The sequence below is a fragment of the Mytilus trossulus genome, chromosome 8 (genome assembly GCF_036588685.1).
Source record: "Mytilus trossulus isolate FHL-02 chromosome 8, PNRI_Mtr1.1.1.hap1, whole genome shotgun sequence".
Lineage (NCBI taxonomy): Eukaryota > Metazoa > Mollusca > Bivalvia > Mytilida > Mytilidae > Mytilus > Mytilus trossulus.
The window spans coordinates 34,476,849-34,501,383 of NC_086380.1; the positions used below are offsets into that span (position 1 = coordinate 34,476,849).

Consider the following 24,535-nt stretch of genomic DNA (forward strand, 5'->3'; position numbering starts at 1 on the left):
AGAAAATGAAAGTGGGAATTTCAGGTTAAAGTTTTTGGTCAAGGTTGTTTTTGATAAAATTGAAGTCCAATCAACTTGAAACTTAGTGCATATGTTCCCTTTAGTACATGTAGTATAATCTTTCTTATTTTAATGCCAAATTAGATTATTACCCAATTTCACGGTCCATGGAACATGGAAAAGGATAGTGCGAGTGGGGCATCCGTTTACTTTGGACACATTCTTGTTTGTTGACAAATTTAAACAGCACACACCCTCTGTCACAATACCCTCAATAGCGTCATTCAACAACTTTTTTATGCCCCACCTACGATAGTAGAGGGGCATTATGTTTTCTGGTCTGTGCGTCCGTTCGTCCGTCTGTCCTGCTTCAGGTTAAAGTTTTTGGTCAAGGTAGTTTTTGACGAAGCTGAAGTCCAATCAACTTGAAACTTGGTATACATGTTCCTTATGATATTATCTTTCTAATTTTAAAGCCAAATTAAACTTTTGACCCAAATTAAACGGTCCACTGAACATGTGGTTTTCAGGTTAAAGTTTTTAGTCAAGGTAGTTTTTGATAAAGTTGAAGTCCAACTTAAAACTTAGTACACATGTTCTCTATGATATGATCTTTATAATATTAATGCCTAATTCTATTTTTTACCCATTTTCACAGTCCATTGAACATGGAAAATGATAGTGCGAGTGGGGCATCTGTGTAGTACTTTGGACACATTCTTGTTTTTTGCTAAGTTCATTTGTTATTTTTTTTATTTTTTTTATCTATTTTTCAATTGTCAGGATTTAAGTTTGGTTTCTCAAGCTGCAATTACATGAACATGTTTAACAGTGGTTGCCAATCAGAGTTTAAGAATTTGAATTTTTACGACTGGGCCCACAGAAATCATCATGCTCTCATGTCAATGCAATGATGTCTAGTTCATGATGAAGTCATTAAAAAGAGAAGATTATTTGTCAACATGATATAACAACACTAATTTGTTTAATTTTATTTATTTTTTTGAATTCAATATATTTTATTAATTGGGGCAATATGCGCAATTGTTTCTCCATAGGCCGTAATGGTAACGTTTTCTTCTTTTGCTCAGCCCATATCGTTAACTTGTATATGTATGATGGCTTGTTTCGAAGCTGAGACATTTTTACATATGTGGTTAAATTTTCGGGGTACGAAGTGTGATTCATTTTTCCGTAATTTAGCAAACCCCGAGTATCCTTTTGCGATGTCGCTCCTCATGGTAAAAAATCCCAATTTTAACACAATAAGTTCTTTGAAATTTTAATACTTTGAACACAATTCATAGCTCCATGGTTTTTACACATTTATTCTGTGTTCCCCAAATATCACTACACAGAGATTTTTTGTTTACACGTGACTTTTGTGTTCCTCATTTCAAGGCGCATTAGGGGTATTGTCCCAATTACCGATCATTTCATGATTCCTTAAGGATGGAGTGACAACTAATGCCTGTATATTTCCCCCCTGGTTGCAATACAAAAATGTATTGACATACAATAAACGTGATAATTTTTTTTTTAACAATAGTTGACATGAAACTGCCAATGTTACGTTACAAATAGTCTTGAAAAATTGTGAATTCAAGTTGACCCTTGCAAATATCTTTCATGTCTGTTTACATCTAATATTGACAGAGGAACACCTTGAAATATAAAAACCTCAAAACAAAGTATAATACTCTCTGTTTACATGTACATACATGTAGTATAAATTCTGTATACAGTAGCAAAGCTTTTACATTATCAAAAAACATTTTGTTTGTAACATTTTTAAAAGTGAAATCAAACATTTTAATGATAGCCGTAAAGCACTTATATAAGTACTTAATCCTGATAAAACAAACTTGAGCTTCTCATAAAAGTAGGATTAATTGATAAGAGGAAGGAAGTGTTTATTGGTTTATGGGGACTATCAAGGAATTTGTTGTGGTCTCACCCATAATGTCTACCTGCGCAGGTAACAGTCTACGAAGGTTTACCTGGAAATCAGACTGATAGCTGACTTCAGGTAAGCCTTTTATATATGATATTTTTTCTGTTATAGTTATTTTGTTTTCATATTTTCCATTCATTTCAGTTATAAAATTAAAAGAATATATGTGAAGATCTAAATTAAGGCATTGATTTTTAAGTCTAAAATATTATTTATACTATTAAACGTATTCTTAGACTTTCTTATATATATATATATCCTTGATAGATTGCTTTTTAAATTTGAATAAAAAAGTAAGTTAATCGAACAACAGGATTAATGTATACTATTTTTAAAATTGATTAAGTCATGCTATTTATCACAATACTTTGATATAAGCAACAGTAAAATGCTTATGATTTGATACCTTTTTCACCACCCATATTGAACAATCCCACTGATGTAAAAATTACTCATCGTAGTATTATAGTACATTGCATGTTTCATTCATTCTTTATGTCAAGTATGTTGTTATCTTTTAACAATGTTTAAGGTGAAATATAATATGATAAAATGGATTTTTGAAGTTAAGGCTATGATATGCATGTACATATAATATTTTATTTGAACATGTGCAAGATTTTGTATAAAGCAAAAAGATTATAAGTAGTTTAAAAAAAATGAAGATGAAAGGATTATATCAACATCATGAAGATCATTTGGCTATAGGTTTCTTAGGAATAAGACCAAAGTGTTTTTTTGTAATATGCACCATGTGCACAGTGAAAGTGAATTCTATGCAATTACATGATAACCTAGGGATCGGCTGTGATTTTACGTCTGTTTAAAAAGTTTCTGATTAATTACTGTTCAGGTGAAATGTCAACATTTTACAAGTTTAAATGGTTATAATGTATTTTCTTTGCTTCCTGGTTATGTGTCTGCATAAACCCTTCAAATTCCTACTTCAAAAGAGAATTTAAAGACTTTATATACAAATGTTTTATAGCTATACATCTAGGAAGAGAAGAGTCTTCATTAAAATTAGGATTTCAGATCTTTTAATCTTTATAACATTCCTATGAGGAAAAACAGAAACCAGCTAGCATCTGGTGCATGGATAACCCTGTAAACATATTGATATGTATCATATATATATTTAAGTAAAAAACTTCTGGACATAGTAAGATACATACTTTTTACTGTTCAATTATTTTGTTAGTTTCACCATGTGCATACAAATGAATTTATATTAAGAAAATTTTTATTTTTGTTCTCATTAATGAAATTTATCAGAAGGAGGAATTTTTAGAAAGTACAAATACGTAAATAAAAACATTTGACTTTCATAAGAATGAGTCACAAAAAATAAATATTTCATACTATTTATTTTCACTTAAAGAATAATAAGAATTTTATTGGTTCATTCATGTCAAGCATTTTTATGCCCCACCTAGGTACATAAGGGCCTGGCATTATGTTTTTCCGTCTATTTGTTAGTTCCTTCCTCCATCAGTTCATCCTTCCATCCATCCCTCTTCAAGTTAAAGGTTTTGTTCAAGGTAGTTTTTGCTGAAGTTAAAGTCCAATCAACTTGAAACTGAGTTCACATGTTTCTTATGATATGATCTTTCTTATTTTAATTCAAAGTTAGAGTTTTTACCCCATTTTTACAGTCCACTGAACTTAGAAAATGATTGTGAACTTGTTAAGTTATGACTGTGGGTAAAAATGTGAATTCTATGATGTCAGCTTATTGTGATAATTGTTAGCTGAAATGTATTTGGATCTGATTAACACATAAGACCTATGTAAAACATGCTCTTTTTATACCTGTCCCAACAAATGACAAAACACCTGTCCAAACAAAGGACAAATGATTTTAAAAATGGTTTTTGTCTTTGGAACTCTTCAGATGTGTGAAAAGGTTCCCCTATCAACTATAGGATGTTTGTTTTAATAATAATTAAGCGAGATGATGTATACTCACTGTACTAGTATGCATATTTTTAGGGGCCAGCTGAAGGACACCTACGGATGTGGGAATTCTGCTACATTGAAGACCCATTGGTTGCCTTCGGCTATTGTCTGCTCTATGGTTGGGTGGTTGTCGCTCTGACACATTCACCATTTCCTTTCTCATTTTATCATTTGAAAGACAATGTTTTAGGCAAATTCAAGTCACAGTGGCCAGATGTAATATAGATAGATCTATAACTGTGACAGACCAAATTCTGCTACACCATAGTCTGTATGCCATTATTACAAGGAATTGAGTCTGTAATTGGAGATCCCCTTTTCAGTTGTCTCCCTTAGGAGGGACATCAATCTTTGTTGACAATGGAGAGCTTACTCAAAAAGCAAATTAATGTGCGTAACATTTCCCTTTGCTACATTTTTTGTATCTCTGATGTGTTAAAATATATCCCTTTAACATTTATGTACTTATATCATCTTTTAAATCTTGAAAAATATAAGTAGGAAGTACTTAGAAGATTTATTTAAATCTTAAATTAATCAGACCTGAAAAAGTCAAATTGCACTTTTACTTTTCATTACCTAAAGCATTTTCAAAGTTGTACGCCCCTTAACTAAGTTAACAAATTGATATTTTGTAACGAAAAACAAAAACATAAAGCTTCAAGGTTGTCCTCATAGTTATGATATTTTATTGAAAAAATACAATTAAATCTTTTATTTCAACATGTTCAAAGGACATCATAGAAGCTCATAACTATTTTCTTCATATAAAGCATCAGCTGGTGAAAATATAAAGATTTAGATTAAATATTGATTTTCTATGAAACCTAAAGACATAATGAGACCATACATAGGTAAAAAGATATCTACATAGAAATATATCATATGTTGAGAGTAGATAATTGATTTCATTGAAAACTGGCTGCTGATTATGTCATTACAATTCTTCAATGAAATAATTTGTTTTGACAGTCATGACAGTCCTTTGAAGGAATTGATTTTATATGAAAACTTTATATACAAGCAGAAAACTTGAGAAAAATAGTTCTAATTAAAATCTTTTGTACTTATAAGCTGCTGTGTTTGTATATAGTATATATCTAGTTACTGAGGTATCTGAAAATTTTCATGAATTTAAATTGAAAATACAAGGTTATTGTTATCTGGTTATATAGGTATTCTGGCTGAATAAATGAAAGTCATCTATTTATCATTTATTTGGGTCATTTTGCAGTCATCACAATAAACTTTTGTAGCACAGGCCCAATATTACTCTTTTTGGAAATTTTTTATACTGTCTATAACAATGTATTGGCCTGTAAAAGGAATGCTTAAAAGGCTCAATACAAATTTTTACAAGCCTTTTGCTTAGCTTGAAGACTGCATGCTGTCCATCTTTTTCTCTAAGAAAACTAATAAAGCATATAGTATCTATATAATGGTCTTATGGACGAATTCAGAAATAGGCATATTGGGAATATTACTATAATTTCAGACTTTAACTAGTCATGCTAATCAAGCCTATGGTTTAGTGGGTGCTTAGACCGTCTTAGATATACATGATTATAACAACAGATAACGAACGTTTGATGTGGTCCATTATATGTAATTTAAGAGGATATATTTTTTTTAAGAGTCCAATATTTTGGTATGATCAGATGTCATGGTCACAATTAGCTTGAAAAATTTGGTAAATTCAAATATTTTAGCTTCTTTCAAAAGCGTTATTATTATTTCAAGCTCAATATATCAGTTTGATTTCAAATTTCTCGATTATCCACAAATGGACACTTAGCCACTTTGATTTAAATTTTCAGTGGAGGATCTAGAACTTTTCATAAGGGGGGCCTGCTCCAGTCATGCTACAGTGATTCCCTATATAATCAACCAAATTATTCCCACAAAAGGGAGGAGCTGGGCCCCCAGGACCCTTTTGAATCTGCCTATTTTTTTCCATGATTTATGTAAAAAATTAAGATACTGATTGATCTTATGTAACTTCATAATATAAGAGAATAATTTGTTTTTGTAAATAATGGTCCACTCTTGTGTTCTCGCCCATGGTACATTTGTGATGACTTAAATTGGCTACAGTAATAAATCTGTCATATTTTAAGGATCAATACTGTTTATAGGCTGAATCACCATCACAGATTTATATAACCTTTAGATTTAAGTAAGTTTTAACTTACAAATTGTCTTATGGGATGATTCAGAATTTAAATAAAATACATTAAAAGTACATTAAACCTTAAAAATATGTTAAACAAGTGCAATGGATATAACTTGCCCCATTGAATTCATTACAAATATTTGTTTTTAGATATATTGATGACTAAATTTGGCCAATGGATTGTTGATGCATTTTTATGTTAAAGAATAATAACACTTTTGTGATTTTAGAGGTATACATTTCATATATTTTATACTGAGAATTCTTTAACAAAACTTTTAAAAAAGTCTTGTGAATCTGTAGCTCAATTTTCACAAAAAGTCTAAGTGTAAAATTTATCCCAAGTCATATTCCTTAACAATTCATCTATAAACTGATAAAAATAAATAATAGTAAAATAAATAATTTTATCGTAAGATTAGTTTTTTACACCTAAGATTTTTAGTGAAAAGGTTCACTGACCTTTATGATATTCAGTTTTTTTTTGTGTTTTTTTTTTGTAGTAATATTTACAAACAAAGAGACCAGACATAATTGATTTTTATCAATGATCAACAGATTAGTCAGATCATTCACTCAGATCATTTAGATCAGGATGTTTATATCACATTATCACATGTCAATCACTCTTTCTTAGCTTTTGTATGTCAAAGTCATTATAAAAAAGGAAATATTATAGATATACAATAAATTACAATGATATGTCATCACTCAGCTGTCTGCAGCCTCTCTCACCTGGCCAGGTATATACAATACTAAATACCTGTATTGATTACAGCCAGGTGAGAGAAACACCTACATGTTTTATCAATGACTTCATCATCTTTATATTACATAGTTTGACAGTGATTTATTATTATGTACTAGTTAAAATTTATTTGTTACATGTTTTCTGCTTAAGGTAAGGTTTTGTTAAATTTTAGTTGAATTTTTTAAATAGTTTTATTAGGATTGTTATGTAAATTTCAAGAATTGATGTGACATGTATGATAACTGTTTATACTTCATTTATTGATTTGTAAATATCTTTAAAATGTTGAAAAAAGTATCACCATTGTCTTTTGTTAAATATTATACTCCTTTAATTCCACTGATGAAGTGGTCTTGTATATATACATTGATATTAGAATAAGGAGATGTGGTAAAGATTTCCTAAAAGACAACTATCCACCTGAGTTCAAATGACAAGAATATAAGCAATATAGGACACTATAACTTAATTTTTGGAATATCTCAATTTGAGTTGTGGAAGTTTCACTAAAAGAGAGCTATTACCGAAAAAGAATGTGAATTAAGGGGAAAGTTGTTACAGTCCAATCAACTTGAAAATTTATACACTTAATTGTTCCCTATGATATGCCAAATTAGAGTTTTTACCCCAATTTCACGAATAATAATAGTGCTAGTATCTGTGTACTTAGGACACATTCTTGTTTTTTGCTCTTTTGACCTTCATACATGTATGAAAACAGTTTTGTAAACCCAACTTTTTATGTTTTTTTTTCTTAAAAAAACTAAAATATAAGATATATGTTAAATTATGAAAATGAAGTAAAAATTGCACAAAAATCTTGCATTTATGTTGTCCATTGTGGATAAGAAATTCACAAAATGTTGTATTCCTTCAAGTTGATTAATTGATCATGACAGAAAGTGTTATGCAATAAGAATTCGTCACCGTCAATTTTTGCTATATACATGTATTTCATTTTTACAAAAAACGAAAATAGAGTGGTAACTTTCTTGTTGGATTTTAATCAACTTCTTGTAGGTATCAGTAGAAGTAGAATTTTCTTAGGTTTGTTTATTTGGTTGTTACGTTTCAATATCGAGAGGAGTATATTTCACCTTCTGATGATGAGTATAAACAGAAATATTACTTTTTAACCCCAAAATTTGATATATTGTGGATTCATTTATTTTCGTGGGTATCAATTTTAATGGATTGAGGAAAATTTGTGCTTTGTGGATATTTGATTTGGCGATTTTGTCACACACTGCATACAAAGCCTATATAAAAATTGTTGACCCTTTTAAATTTGTGGTTCACTTGTGCCCAAGAAACCTACGAAAGTTGCTATCAAACGAATAATAATGAATCTACAGTAATTAATATACACAGTGTTTCAACAAAATTAATTGTATAAAAGTTAATATACACATCAAGATGAAAACAATTATGCTTCTTTAGACAATGCCTATTATGAAATAAACAAATATACCTCAGACAACTCTGTGTCTGACTCATTTAACACATGGTTTGATAAAAACTAACCATAATTTAGCTTATTAGTATCATTAAAAATTAGGCAATTTTTATTCAGAAATAGGGCTTTTGAAAAGTGCAAATACCTTTTGAAAATTAACTCCAGGTGGATTCCAGAAAATACTCATTTGATTGATTGATAAATCACTATTTACTAAGCGCTATAAATAAAAATCTGTAATTTAAAAAGTAGCTGAGAACAAGTATTATTAAGAGTACTAGCTGAGTACTGTTACAATAGAATAAAGCTCTAACTGTATATAAGGAAACTGTTTTGATGATTTATGTACTTTCTTTTAAAAACTATTATTTATTGTAGATAAACATGTTCTTTTGACTTTAGGATATTTTAAATGTATGATTTAAGAGATTGTTCAGGATTTGAATTAATAGTGCAGATAGTTTGATTTGAACATAATAAAATAATATGTAAATTAAATCTAAAAATAAGACATTTCTTCCTAAGCCTATTATTTTTTTCTGTAATAGATTAAAACAAGTGTTTCCGACTATCAACTTCAAGGTCATCATAGATACCAGGATTGAAATTTTATATTTACGCTATACACACGTTTTGTCTACAAAAGAGTCATCAGTGACGCTCGAATAAAAAAAAGTTAAAAAGGCCAAATAATTGGAAAGTACAAAGTTAAAGAGCATTGACAAAGTGTCGTCTGTGTCTAACTGCTTTGAATATTCGTAATGGCCATAAACCAACTAATGGATACTGAAATAATACAGTGCAGTCTGTGCAAAACTGAATTTAGATTATGTCTGATCGATAAAGAAATTTGACCTTTTTTCTATATTGTCAATTAAAAAATCTAAAAATTTCTGTGCTATTGAATGATTTATTGTCTTGATATTTTTTGCGTCAGACAGAGTAACAGATACACTGACAGTATATGGTACAGATGTATGGTGAACTATATATATACATTTTCTGGAATTTAGTAAGGTCAATTTGCAATTTGTCCATGATTTTGCTTAATGTCCTCTGTCCAAGTTTTATCGTTTTAAAATTCAATTTTTTTTTTATTTTAGGTTATGAATTTGGAGTGATCAGCTATGGAAAATGAATTAACTAAGCGTGACCATATTGGTGTGCAGGATTTTGTCTTACTTGAGGATTATGAACACCCTGAGGCCTTTGTAGAGAACTTGAAGAAAAGATTTACAGAAAATCTAATTTATGTAAGCTTGAAAGTCATATTTCTTAATATACAGTTGTATACATAAAGCTCACATCATAATTGATTTGAAATCACAGTTCAATGGTGGTGGTTTTACACAGTGAATGCTGGTTTATGTTGGGGATTTACTCTGAAATACCAGGACTATTTTTGTACTCCTTTGTAAAAAGGCAGAGTATTAATAATTGGCATGTAAATTAAAGAGTGTATTAACCTCCAATCACTAGCAATCAACCTGCTTTTTAGTAAAATTAACCAACAAAATAGATTTATTTTTACTCATTCCTTGTCGAAGTCATGACATTGAAGAGGAGAGAAATTGGTGTATTTTTTCCCCCAGCAGCAATAAGGGTGTCAACAATGGTGAATGTGTTATAATAAAATTTTGTCTTAGGCAATTCATAATGCATTTGGTTTATTTGAGCTGTCACTTTCAAAGGTACCACTATTGATGAGTAAAATATTTAGTTAGCAGTTGCATTTGCTTTGAAACTTTTTTATTTTTTTAGTTTACTTTGTTTAGAAGGGTTTGTCACTGATGTACCACATCCTATATCTGTTGTTGTATGGATTTCTTTTCATTTTCTATTCAAATTAGACACAGGCAAGTCATATCACTGTGTCAACAATTTAACTATACTGTCACCTTTTGCACAATTTTTAAAGCAATTGCTTTCATGCCGTCGCGTATGGCCATCTTTGTGACCCAGATCAGAGACTCCGCCCAGATCAAGCCATAGTATTTTGTTAAACAGGCTCATGGTCTGTCATTTTTAAACACCTGTGTATGTTTTCTAATGCAATACATAGCTTGAAACTTTTGAAAAACGTTAGTGGATTTAAGAAGTTTCAGCATACGTTCTTGTAGATGTATTTTTGTATTTAGGGGGACAACCGTTTGACTATCAAAAAACATAGACGTCCGAGTGAAAAAAATGCATTTTTACACTTGCGATTCCGTTTTCCGTTCGTACGATGTTTCAACAAAATATGGAATCATTTCAGTTGTTGATTTAGTATTGAAAATTTGACTGACTTATCTTTTATAATATACGGTTTTATATGTTTAATTGGTGTTCTTTTAAGAAAGAAGTCAGGTGCTCTTGTTCATTCATAAAATTGTCGTTCATTCATAAATTTATCGTAAAATCAAAATCACTACACAGGTTATCAGGTTATACGTAGTGTCAAATGATTACCTGTAATCTAAAAATAGACTAAGTTAACTGACCTATTTTGTTGATTTGTTTGCTCAAATAATTTAGAGGAACGAAACCCTTGTTAAAAACACACAACAATAAGTTTGTTTTCCTTTTTTGTCATAACTCCGTAAGATTTATCGATCACCTTACTAATGAAATGGACCCGTCCAAACGTGATAGATGCCAAGTCCAGATGAAGAGATATTTACAATTTGGAATTTTCTAGTTTCATAGATTAAAAAAAGTACATCCTTTTTGGATATCATATTCAAAACTGGGTATGCATGACAAATGATGAAACCATTATCCTCGTCTTTCCAATGGACGAGTCTACTACGTTTGTTGACCCTCTACGGTCCACCGTGTTTGCAATTTTATTTCACATGTTTTCGAAATATTGAAGATCATTTTCACAATCTTTCCTGAAAATTGGATAAATATCAAAGCAACTTAGAGCTGTTTGTTCTTGTTCATATAATGACGATTTAATGTCATGTTTGTCTGTGATGGCCCCTCTTTTCGGGATTGCACGATAATTATAGTTATCTCGTACCCCATGAGGATGACACATATCAACTGAGCAATAATGTTTGGGACTTAGTTTTTAAGAAATGATGACAAAGTAACATTATGAAAATATTTTAAGTCAGCTGAAATATATATTTATTTTTTACATGTTTATGCCTTGTAAAATATTTTGTTTCTTTCCCGTTTTTCAACATTTGCGTCTGGAAAGTTGAAATGTTTTAACTGAAGTGTTAAATTTAAATTAATTATGAAAATTAAATCAATAAAGGAAATTATTGTCCAGTTACAAACACTACTAGGGGATAATCCATAATAATTTCTCTTGGGAGTTATATGTTTCAGCACATGTATATTTGACCCCAACTTTAGCCTGGTAAACGTCTCCTTGTGAAATATAAAACATATTAAAAATGACTTTCTGCTAAAGTCTTTAATTGATATAAAGTTAAAACCTTCTTAATTCTCACTAGAAAACACTCCTGTCATGTTTAATTCTTAAATATATGTGGATGAAAAAAAAGTCCCCAAACCATAAACATGGCAGCAATTGCTATTACAGCCTTTCAGGCTTTGATTTTTAATGTGCCATTACATTATATAGAAACATTTAAAAAAAAATATTTAGCTGGAAAAGAAAAAAAAACACCAAATAAAATATATAGCAGGTAATTGATAGATTAATAAAAAGATACATGGATCCAATACGTGAGAAAATGAGAGGGATTAGTATAAAAGATTTGTATAAGATAACCTTCAAGTGTCTTTGCATTTCTTTGACCTCCTACAGGACATTTAAGTCAAATAAATAAAATTTGATACCAGAGTTATAATACAGATATTTGTAAGTCAATCGGTTTAATTACACTATACATCACTATATTAGATAATAGGTTTACATTCATGTATGTAACTAAATACACAAAATATATAAACAGCATGACTACTGACAGGAAATTTATTGTTTACATTGAAGGTGTAGTTACTGTTCAGTCAGGATATCAGGAGAAAAAACGTATTCTTCTTATATCCTTGTCAGTCTGCAGTTGTGAAAAATATTGACATTATATATATATAAATTATATATAGAGACTTTGCCCAAAAAAATGTATCAATTGGTTATTTTTAATACCCCAAGGGCACTCCATGCTGTTTAGCACAATACTTCATGTACATCATTCCATCAAATATCCCTGCATTGATATCCGTCAATATATATTCCGGCAAATAAAATATTATATGTGATGACATACAAAGTGCTGTCCTCTATCCCCCTAAAAACAAACCCTTGTTCCAGGAATGCTAAAGGATACTGCAATTTTCATGCTTGTCTTATTCTAGTTTAACCTAGAGAACATTGATATTTATAGTTGTGCTAAAATATAGTTTACAGAGCAGATTTTAACTTTTTAATTTCCATTCTATTTCAGACTTACATAGGACCAGTCCTGGTATCAGTTAACCCATACCATCAGTTAGACATATACAACGATGAAATTATACAGACATATAGAAATGTCAACTTCTATGAGTTACCACCACACATGTAAGTTACAGGAATTACTACTGCCAATATTTTTGTTGGCCCCCAAGGGTGAGTGGGGAATAGAAATATGGTCACTTGGTCTTCTCCCTACTGGCAGTAAAACACTTGCCGAAGTGGGGTATCCTTTCGGCTCTGCAGGATGTATTAAGTTCACAGTCACGTCCAGTCAGAATGGGGATGTTAAATCCGATGTCTCGTGTAAAGAGAGGGCCACGCTCTTTGCACGTTAAGAACCATTGCAACAACTCTTAGAGGGCCCATAGGTGGCCTGTTGCAAAATTATTGTCAGTATCCAATATAACCTCATTTTCCAGGGGCAGTCCAAATTTCCCCGACCATCTTTCCAAATGGCCTCCATTAGGTCAAGACCAACTTATTGTATTTATTGTGAACTTGTTCTCGTCCTGAATGTGCATGAAATATTTACCACTGGACATTAAGCAACCAACAATCAATCATGCCAATATTTTTTAAGATTTATACCAAAATTTACTGGTAACCTGGTTTAGAGAAATTTGTCTCCCCTTGGAAAAGTTGCTATAAAAGTCAGACTTTGGCCTGCTGGGGACTGTCAACAACTTGCTAACATTTGTGTTTCAGTTAGAACTATGAGGGAATGGAAAGTCAATGATATTCGTTATGTAGATGTTTTGGCATTATAACATCATATTAAAATGGATATACTTTGTTCAAGCACCTTAGTCAACGACTTCAGTCGTGAAAACATTCAACTTTGAGCCTTTATATAGATATAGGAAGATGTGATGTGAGTGCCAATGAGACAACTCTCCATCCAAATAACAATTTAAAAAAAAGTAGACCATCAATGACCATTATAGGCAGAGCTCCAGATAAGAATTCACAAATTGGGGTTTTTACCCACCATTTTCTTATATCATAGGGTGATAAAGTTTTTTAATTGCATTATCAATTCCAATTCAACCCTTGAGGGTTAATATCAAATTGGGTTTTTCACCACCAAGCTCCTTAATGAATTGGGTTTTTCATTGACACATATTGAATATTTAGGCAATATCTGACCCCAATTTTTTCTTAAAAATGTTTCTTTCTTTGTTTACCTGTTTAATTTGGTTTATTCACTGAGAAGCAATTGTAGTTTTTATTTGTGTTCCGTTTCAAACCTTTTGTCAGTTTTGTATTTTCTCACAAAAACGGATATGTGTATTCACAGGCCCTCGTCTTATACCTTTATATAATAAATTCTGAGACCAGTGCCTGATCCGCCGTGCCTGTGTTGGTATTCATGAATTAACAGTAAAATGAATAAAAAAAATAGTATATAAACTCTAATTATACTTGCATGATTTTTTTTTATTCAATTTACAGAAATTCGGGTTTAGTTGTCTTTAATTAGAACTTTTGGTTTCTGATGCTTTATCATTTCATAATTGATTTGGCCTTTAACTTTTCCCAACTGATTTCGTTTTTGATGAAAACCCGTGTTTATTAGCAATGTTCTCGATATGGAACGCACACATGCACGTGCGTTCGATGGACGCTTCCTAAAACACTGGCTGAGTCTTGTTATCATCATAACTTTCCCTCAGTTTTTCAATAGAAGCCAATAACATGCTTCTATTCATTATTTTTACCGGACATTCACTTTCGTTTTAATTCAATGTATGTTATGGTAAATCCCGAGCAATGCGAAAAAAATATGACGACATGACACACGCTAATTGGATAAAAGCCGAGAAGATCGAAATGTTTACAAAAACACGTGCACCTATTGAGCAACGGAAAACTCAAACAGGGACCCATTTCAGCTACTTGATGCAGGGATCTATTTTTAGAACGACAGGAAATTTCCAGTTATAAAAATTTTAAAAAAGGTTTACGCGACGACTGTAAACCAGATAAGGGTTAATAACGCAAACGGTAGCCGATTAAAGGGTTAAGAACTCATGTTTTTGGCATATAATGGGTTTTCCATTGAATTTATTGGGTAATTGAACCCTGCAATGGGCAATTGCATTGGGTTTTTTATTATTTGTATTGCGTGATCACGCAAATACGCAGCTTATCTGGAGCTCTGTTATAGGTCAATGTGCGGGCTTCAACACGGCGCTTTGGCTGACACCGAACAACAAGCTATAAAGGGCCCCAAAATTACTAGTGTAAAACCATTCAAACGGGAATACCAACGTTCTAATCTATATAAAAAAAAAACAAGAAACGAAGAAACACATATAAATTACATAAACATACAACACCTACTGTACATCAGATTCCTGACTTAGGACAGGTGCAAACATTTGCACAGGGATTAAACATCTAAATGGATCCAAACCTTTTCCCTTTTTCTGAAACAATAGCAAAACATCACAACATAGAAAAACTTAACATAGATAACATATGAGCTCAATGATATTTGATATTCAGGGGCCAGCTGAAGCCTCACCGCCTTCAGGTGTGGCATTTTCTCACTGTGTTGAAACCCCATTTTATGGCCTTGGGGTATTTTCTACTCTTTAAATGGATAGTTCCCAGTTTCCCTTCTCAATTTCATTAGTACTACTTATATGACATGTATGAGCATTGACATTTCTGTAAACCTGCACTTTTTGTCATGAATCAATGATAATGAATGTTTATACATATTTTACATGTTAAAATATTGCCATTTCATTAAAACATTTGCATTTGACTATATAATTACAGACAGCCGTGACATCTCTGTGTCAATAGTTTATTGTATAGTTTGTCAATTTGATTTGAATTTGATCTAATATTAGTATTGTTAAAATGTTTGTTTTGAATTGAAATCAATAATACACTGATGAAACAGCTTGCTTCAATTGACTCAACCTTCAATATACCAGAGTTTCACTTCATCAGTTTGCTTTTAACCATGTTTAACATCTTCTATTTTTATGCCCCACCTACGATAGTAGAGGGGCATTATGTTTTCTTGTCTGTGTCTCCATTCGTTCGTTCGTTTGTTTGTCCGTCTGTGCGTCCGTTCGCTTCAGGTTAAAGTTTTTGGTCAAGGTAGTTTTGATGAAGTTGAAGTTCAATCAACTTGAAACTTAGTACACATGTTCCCCATGATATGATATTTCTAATTTTAATTCCAAATTAAAGTTTTGACCCCAATTTCACGGTCCACTGAACATAGAAAATGATAGTGCGAGTGGGGCATCTGTGTACTATGGACACATTCTTGTTTTTAAATCCAATAACAGCTAAATTTGTTTATAAAAATGCAAAATCTGAGTATATTGATAAAAAAAAGACAGGACCAATTGAGTGAAAAATAACAGAGAATTGACAGATTACAACTAAAATGAAAATGCAGGACAAAGGTTTTCATCCTAGCACCCCCACCCCCCTGGAATAGTATTAGTCCCAGCACCTCAGTAATTATGCTCCATTTATGGGCATTATATTTTCTGGTCCGTCCTGCTTAATTCAAGTTAAAGTTTTGGGTCGAGGTAGTTTTTGATAAAGTTGAAGTCCAATCATTTTGAAACTTAATACACACATGTTCCTTCTGGTATAATCTTTCTAATTTTAATGCTTATAAGAGATTTTACCCCATTTTTACAGTCCACTGAACATAGAAAATGATAGTGTGGATGGGGCATCCGTGTACTAGGGACACATTCTTGTTGCTTATTGACTTGAGGATATAGTTTATGAATTGATGGGTTGCAATAAGTCAATGATAAGACAACTCTTATATAAGTTTAAGTGAAAAGGTTTCAATTTCCAATATTCAATTGCATTGTAAGACATGGATTAGAATGAATTATATTTTTCAATAGCCTTGTGGAGGCAAATGTTATGCTCCATGCTAAATATTTAAATGTGATGAATGAAGACAAAGAAGGAAAAAATCATGAAGGAATTGTACAAGTGTTTTAAGTATTAACAATAAGAAACTGAAACATAAAATAAGGATATAGGACTGAGGCATATTTGGGTTATAAATCTGTCAAAATTAAGAGTCTCAAATAGTAGATTTTGTAATTTTATCTAAATGACATGTAGATATATATATAGGTATACCTTATGGAGTTATATGATGGATCATTCAAATTTTTAATTAAACTTACATGGAAGTAAATCTGGTGATCAATTATTTATTTGGTATCTGGGATTATAATACATATAGGATATTGATAGTATTACATCATTTGAAATATGACTGAATGAATTCAACGAATCAGTCCATATTATTTTTGGTTATTGAAAATGGACAAAATTTCAAAATTAATTTTTGTGGTTGAAATTAATATTTTCAGGCAATACTTTTATCTGCCTTTTTTTGTGCGTACACATTATGTTTTTTGGTGATGCCTTTCACTGCCTGTTCATCCTTCCAAAATGAGGTTAAAATTATGGTTAAGTTAGCTTAAACAAAGTCATAGTCCTATAAACATACAACTTAGTACAAATATTCTTTCTGATGTAAATTGTGGTTTTGATGAGGTTAAAGTTTTGATAAAAGGAAGTTGTGGTCATTACAGTTTGAAACTAATAAAAGTACACATATTCATTATGCTGTGAACTTTTAAAACTGAATTTTCAGTTAAATCTAAACTGATAATGTCACATGCATGCATGTGAAATAAATCTGATAATTTCACCCCTCTGATGTCATACAACAATGGAAGTTTTCAAGACATTGTTGATGATGTTGCACCAAAACAAACAATCCATTGCAAAAGATGTACTGTAAATTCAGAAATTATTGCGTGCATTTATTATTGCGATTTTTTCATTTAAGACTTAAATGCAATTTTAATTTTTACGATTTTGAGAAAAATCATGTTAATTCATATGAAAGAACTCAAAATGCGAGTTTAAATTATTGCGTTTACAACTCCGTCGCATTTTTCACAATAATAAAACATCGCATTAATTTCTGAATTTACAGTAGTTCCTTGTAATTTATACACAGTATTTCTTTAAAAATAAAACCGATCAAATATATCTTATTCATCTCATGACCAAACAACACTTATAATGTACTCATGAACATTATGAATTAATGTGTTGTTAAGACAATTGTTATATATTTTTCTGTATTTGAATTCTTCAATTATTCTATAAATATGTTTAAAAATCAAATTCTTTGCAACAAAATTTGAGATGCATTTACTTTTTATTGTTTCTGTTTCAGATATGCCATTGCTGATGCCGCCTTCAGAACTATGCGATCAGAGACCCGTGATGTGTGTGTCCTGATATCTGGAGAATCTGGTGCAGGAAAGACAGAAGCTTCTAAGAAGATTTTACATTATATAGCAGCTAGCAGTGTTCACTCAAAAGATCTAGAGAGAGTTAAAGAACGTCTTCTGCAGTCTACACCTCTATTAGAGGTAAAAATAACCTTCCATATCACTCCTACTTCAATGTTTTAGTATATTGATGTCAGTGGCCAAAAGAATAATCTTTCAACCAAATTGATTGAAGATTTTTGCACATCACATTTAAGTACCCTAAAAATGCTATATTTATAATCAACTATTCAGGACAACAATGAAGTGATTTTGCCCTCATTATTCCAGACTGTCTAAACATACATTCAGCAGGCAAACTAGTCATATCACCTTGAGACATTATTCTAACTTTAAGCAGATTAGTCTATGATCTGATCATAAAATCAACATGCTAATCAGAGAACAGCACATGTTCTTTTGTGTGCCTTAATCTGGGATGAAAGCAAATTCACAGAATCAAGATCCAGCAGTCTTAGCTTTCCAAAACTCTCAAATACTGACTCCAATGTTAAAGATCCTTAAAGGTAAAAAAGAATAACGAGCATTACATGAAGCAAACTATTTATCAATCATTCTCTATTACTTTAATTATTTAAATTCAAAATATGTCACGTGACTTGAACATTTCTTTAATTTTTCAGGCTTTTGGAAATGCTAAGACAAACAGAAATGACAATTCCAGTAGATTTGGGAAGTACATGGACATACAGTTTGATTTTAAGGTATTTATATATATATATATATATATATATACGAGTCTAAATTGAAAACTACGTTCAAACCTATGACTGCGTTGGATAAAAACCGCAATTTTTATACGTGTGCATGTCAAACAAATTTCGTTGTAGAAGGGTCTAAAAACAGCACAAACAACATTTCCCAAAAGACCAAAAGAGTGAAAAAGTATATTTAAACAAAACGCATTTGACTAACAGGTCGAACAACTGATGTTCTTTAACCCTGCTGACTGCCATTGGCGATTGCCAAATAAAATTGATCACAGGTTATAACAAAATGGATCTTATTATAAATTTAATACGTCACAGAAAAAAAAAAATGTTAACTTGTGGACAGGATGTTGTGCCACAAACATTCGGTGTCAATATTTCTTTAGTACACCATATCCGGATTTCGACAATAAATGTCTCTTCAGTGATGTTAGGGATCGAAACGGTATTTGGAAGGCCATATAAAAAGCACCCTCATTTTTAGAGAAAGTACCCTCATTTTTAGATTAACTCTTGAATTTTAAGAGTCAATATATAGGATGAACGGATCATATAAACCGGAGGGAAAATATGATACATGCCCAAACAAAAAATATAAACGAGTCTAAATTGAAAACTACGTTCAAACCTATGACTGCGTTGGATAAAAACCGCAATTTTTATACGTGTGCATGTCAAACAAATTTCGTTGTAGAAGGGTCTAAAAACAGCACAAACAACATTTTCCAAAAGACCAAAAGAGTGAAAAAGTATATTTAAACAAAACGCATTTGACTAACAGGTCGAACAACTGATGTTCTTTAACCCTGCTGACTGCCATTGGCGATTGCCAAATAAAATTGATCACAGGTTGTAACAAAATGGATCTTATTATAAATTTAATATGTCACAGAAAAAAAAAATGTTAACTTGTGGACAGGATGTTGTGCCACAAACATTCGGTGTCAATATTTCTTTAGTACACCATATCCGGATTTCGACAATAAATGTCTCTTCAGTGATGTTAGGGATCGAAACGGTATTTGGAAGGCCATATAAAAAGCACCCTCATTTTTAGAGAAAGTACCCTCATTTTTAGATTAACTCTTGAATTTTAAGAGTCAATATATAGGATGAACGGATCATATAAACCGGAGGGAAAATATGATACATGCCCAAACAAAAAATATAAACGAGTCTAAATTGAAAACTACGTTCAAACCTATGACTGCGTTGGATAAAAACCGCAATTTTTATACGTGTGCATGTCAAACAAATTTCGTTGTAGAAGGGTCTAAAAACAGCACAAACAACATTTTCCAAAAGACCAAAAGAGTGAAAAAGTATATTTAAACAAAACGCATTTGACTAACAGGTCGAACAACTGATGTTCTTTAACCCTGCTGACTGCCATTGGCGATTGCCAAATAAAATTGATCACAGGTTGTAACAAAATGGATCTTATTATAAATTTAATACGTCACAGAAAAAAAAAAATGTTAACTTGTGGACAGGATGTTGTGCCACAAACATTCGGTGTCAATATTTCTTTAGTACACCATATCCGGATTTCGACAATAAATGTCTCTTCAGTGATGTTAGGGATCGAAACGGTATTTGGAAGGCCATATAAAAAGCACCCTCATTTTTAGAGAAAGTACCCTCATTTTTAGATTAACTCTTGAATTTTAAGAGTCAATATATAGGATGAACGGATCATATAAACCGGAGGGAAAATATGATACATGCCCAAACAAAAAATATAAACGAGTCTAAATTGAAAACTACGTTCAAACCTATGACTGCGTTGGATAAAAACCGCAATTTTTATACGTGTGCATGTCAAACAAATTTCGTTGTAGAAGGGTCTAAAAACAGCACAAACAACATTTTCCAAAAGTTCAAAAGAGTGAAAAAGTATATTTAAACAAAACGCATTTGACTAACAGGTCGAACAACTGATGTTCTTTAACCCTGCTGACTGCCATTGGCGATTGCCAAATAAAATTGATCACAGGTTGTAACAAAATGGATCTTATTATAAATTTAATACGTCACAGAAAAAAAAAAAATGTTAACTTGTGGACAGGATGTTGTGCCACAAACATTCGGTGTCAATATTTCTTTAGTACACCATATCCGGATTTCGACAATAAATGTCTCTTCAGTGATGTTAGGGATCGAAACGGTATTTGGAAGGCCATATAAAAAGCACCCTCATTTTTAGAGAAAGTACCCTCATTTTTAGATTAACTCTTGAATTTTAAGAGTCAATATATAGGATGAACGGATCATATAAACCGGAGGGAAAATATGATACATGCCCAAACAAAAAATATAAACGAGTCTAAATTGAAAACTACGTTCAAACCTATGACTGCGTTGGATAAAAACCGCAATTTTTATACGTGTGCATGTCAAACAAATTTCGTTGTAGAAGGGTCTAAAAACAGCACAAACAACATTTTCCAAAAGACCAAAAGAGTGAAAAAGTATATTTAAACAAAACGCATTTGACTAACAGGTCGAACAACTGATGTTCTTTAACCCTGCTGACTGCCATTGGCGATTGCCAAATAAAATTGATCACAGGTTGTAACAAAATGGATCTTATTATAAATTTAATACGTCACAGAAAAAAAAAAAATGTTAACTTGTGGACAGGATGTTGTGCCACAAACATTCGGTGTCAATATTTCTTTAGTACACCATATCCGGATTTCGACAATAAATGTCTCTTCAGTGATGTTAGGGATCGAAACGGTATTTGGAAGGCCATATAAAAAGCACCCTCATTTTTAGAGAAAGTACCCTCATTTTTAGATTAACTCTTGAATTTTAAGAGTCAATATATAGGATGAACGGATCATATAAACCGGAGGGAAAATATGATACATGCCCAAACAAAAAATATAAACGAGTCTAAATTGAAAACTACGTTCAAACCTATGACTGCGTTGGATAAAAACCGCAATTTTTATACGTGTGCATGTCAAACAAATTTCGTTGTAGAAGGGTCTAAAAACAGCACAAACAACATTTTCCAAAAGACCAAAAGAGTGAAAAAGTATATTTAAACAAAACGCATTTGACTAACAGGTCGAACAACTGATGTTCTTTAACCCTGCTGACTGCCATTGGCGATTGCCAAATAAAATTGATCACAGGTTGTAACAAAATGGATCTTATTATAAATTTAATACGTCACAGAAAAAAAAAAATGTTAACTTGTGGACAGGATGTTGTGCCACAAACATTCGGTGTCAATATTTCTTTAGTACACCATATCCGGATTTCGACAATAAATGTCTCTTCAGTGATGTTAGGGATCGAAACGGTATTTGGAAGGCCATATAAAAAAAGCACCCTCATTTTTAGAGAAAGTACCCTCATTTTTAGATTAACTCTTGAATTTTAAGAGTCAATATATAGGATGAACGGATCATATAAACCGGAGGGAAAATATGATACATGCCCAAACAAAAAATATAAACGAGTCTAAATTGAAAACTACGTTCAAACCTATGACTGCGTTGGATAAAAACCGCAATTTTTATACGTGTGCATGTCAAACAAATTTCGTTGTAGAAGGGTCTAAAAACAGCACAAACAACATTTTCCAAAAGACCAAAAGAGTGAAAAAGTATATTTAAACAAAACGCATTTGACTAACAGGTCGAACAACTGATGTTCTTTAACCCTGCTGACTGCCATTGGCGATTGCCAAATAAAATTGATCACAGGTTGTAACAAAATGGATCTTATTATAAATTTAATACGTCACAGAAAAAAAAAAATGTTAACTTGTGGACAGGATGTTGTGCCACAAACATTCGGTGTCAATATTTCTTTAGTACACCATATCCGGATTTCGACAATAAATGTCTCTTCAGTGATGTTAGGGATCGAAACGGTATTTGGAAGGCCATATAAAAAGCACCCTCATTTTTAGAGAAAGTACCCTCATTTTTAGATTAACTCTTGAATTTTAAGAGTCAATATATAGGATGAACGGATCATATAAACCGGAGGGAAAATATGATACATGCCCAAACAAAAAATATAAACGAGTCTAAATTGAAAACTACGTTCAAACCTATGACTGCGTTGGATAAAAACCGCAATTTTTATACGTGTGCATGTCAAACAAATTTCGTTGTAGAAGGGTCTAAAAACAGCACAAACAACATTTTCCAAAAGACCAAAAGAGTGAAAAAGTATATTTAAACAAAACGCATTTGACTAACAGGTCGAACAACTGATGTTCTTTAACCCTGCTGACTGCCATTGGCGATTGCCAAATAAAATTGATCACAGGTATATATATATATATACAACTCGTCTAAACATCAACCCAACAATGTTAGATCTGTAAATTTGCTTTCGCAAATTTTTGGTTCTTCCCTCGCCAGGATTCGAACCCATGCTACTGTGATATCGTGACACCAAATCGCCTGCACTGCAGCCGTCCCGCTAGACCACACGACCACCTGGGCTCTCAAAAAAAGAGCTTTCGGTGGCCATATGTTACCTTTCCACGTCAGTTTTAATCTAGCGGCGTACTACAGTACATGATATATAAGGCATGAAGATGTTATTGTTACAGATCAGCTAAATTATCTATAGTAAAGGATCCTACAAATTAATGTAAGATACAGTCACAGAAAATAATATATATGTGACGTATTAAATTTATAATAAGATCCATTTTGTTACAACCTGTGATCAATTTTATTTGGCAATCGCCAATGGCAGTCAGCAGGGTTAAAGAACATCAGTTGTTCGACCTGTTAGTCAAATGCGTTTTGTTTAAATATACTTTTTCACTCTTTTGGTCTTTTGGAAAATGTTGTTTGTGCTGTTTTTAGACCCTTCTACAACGAAATTTGTTTGACATGCACACGTATAAAAATTGCGGTTTTTATCCAACGCAGTCATAGGTTTGAACGTAGTTTTCAATTTAGACTCGTTTATATATATATATATATATAGATTAAATCTGAAGAGATTGGCACAACACAAATTAAAATCAGACAGATGGATAAAAGAATGATTACTAGGGGAACAAGGCTGACATTCCATTCTAACTTAAGTTTGCCTCGTGCAAATTTTATAAAGCCCTTACACAATAGTAAGAATCAACACTCCTAGAGTTCGAAATTTGGGTGATGAGTAACTTGCCTTTCTAGAGTTAAGCCCCTTTATAACTTGGAATATTGCAAATTTTTGTTTCTGCCCTCTAACTAAAGTACGTCTAATTTAAAGTTTATAAAGCTCACAATGTTAAACACCATGCAGGATAAATTTCCTCACACACATTCTTATTTTATTTAGTTTATTATAATTGTGAATTTCTCATGAATTTGATTAAGAGGAGGTATGAATTATGTTGCCGAGGGTATCACCAGCCCAGTAGTCAACACTTCGGTGTTGACATGAATATCTATAATGTGGTCGTTTTTATAAATTTCCTGAATACCAAACTTTGAAATCTTCAAAAAACTAAGGATTTTCTTATTCCAGGCATAGATAACCTTAGCCGTATTTGGCACAACTTTTGGGAATTTTGTATCCTCAATGCTCTTCAACTTTGTACTTGTTTGGCTTTAAAAATATTTTGATATGAGTGTCACTGATGAGTCTTATGTAGACGAAACGCGTGTCTGTGCCTTTGATAACTGTTATCTATAGGTCAATGAAACAACAACCGATACCCAATTTTTTTGTCTGCATCATATTTTTTTCTGGCAATTAATTTATC

At 31.8% G+C, this 24,535-nt stretch overlaps 1 protein-coding gene across 1 annotated transcript in view; it reads left to right on the forward strand.

Moving 5' to 3' along the window:
- Nucleotides 1-24,535, forward strand: part of LOC134680882 (unconventional myosin-Ic-like) — a 52,743-nt gene that overhangs the window by 1,103 nt on the left and 27,105 nt on the right. Inside the window, exons 2-5 of the mRNA XM_063540160.1 lie at nt 9,397-9,546; nt 12,703-12,818; nt 17,968-18,166; nt 18,709-18,789. Coding sequence (XP_063396230.1) covers nt 9,421-9,546; nt 12,703-12,818; nt 17,968-18,166; nt 18,709-18,789 — 522 coding nt within the window. The 5' untranslated portion in view covers nt 9,397-9,420. The remainder of the gene's footprint in view (nt 1-9,396; nt 9,547-12,702; nt 12,819-17,967; nt 18,167-18,708; nt 18,790-24,535) is intronic.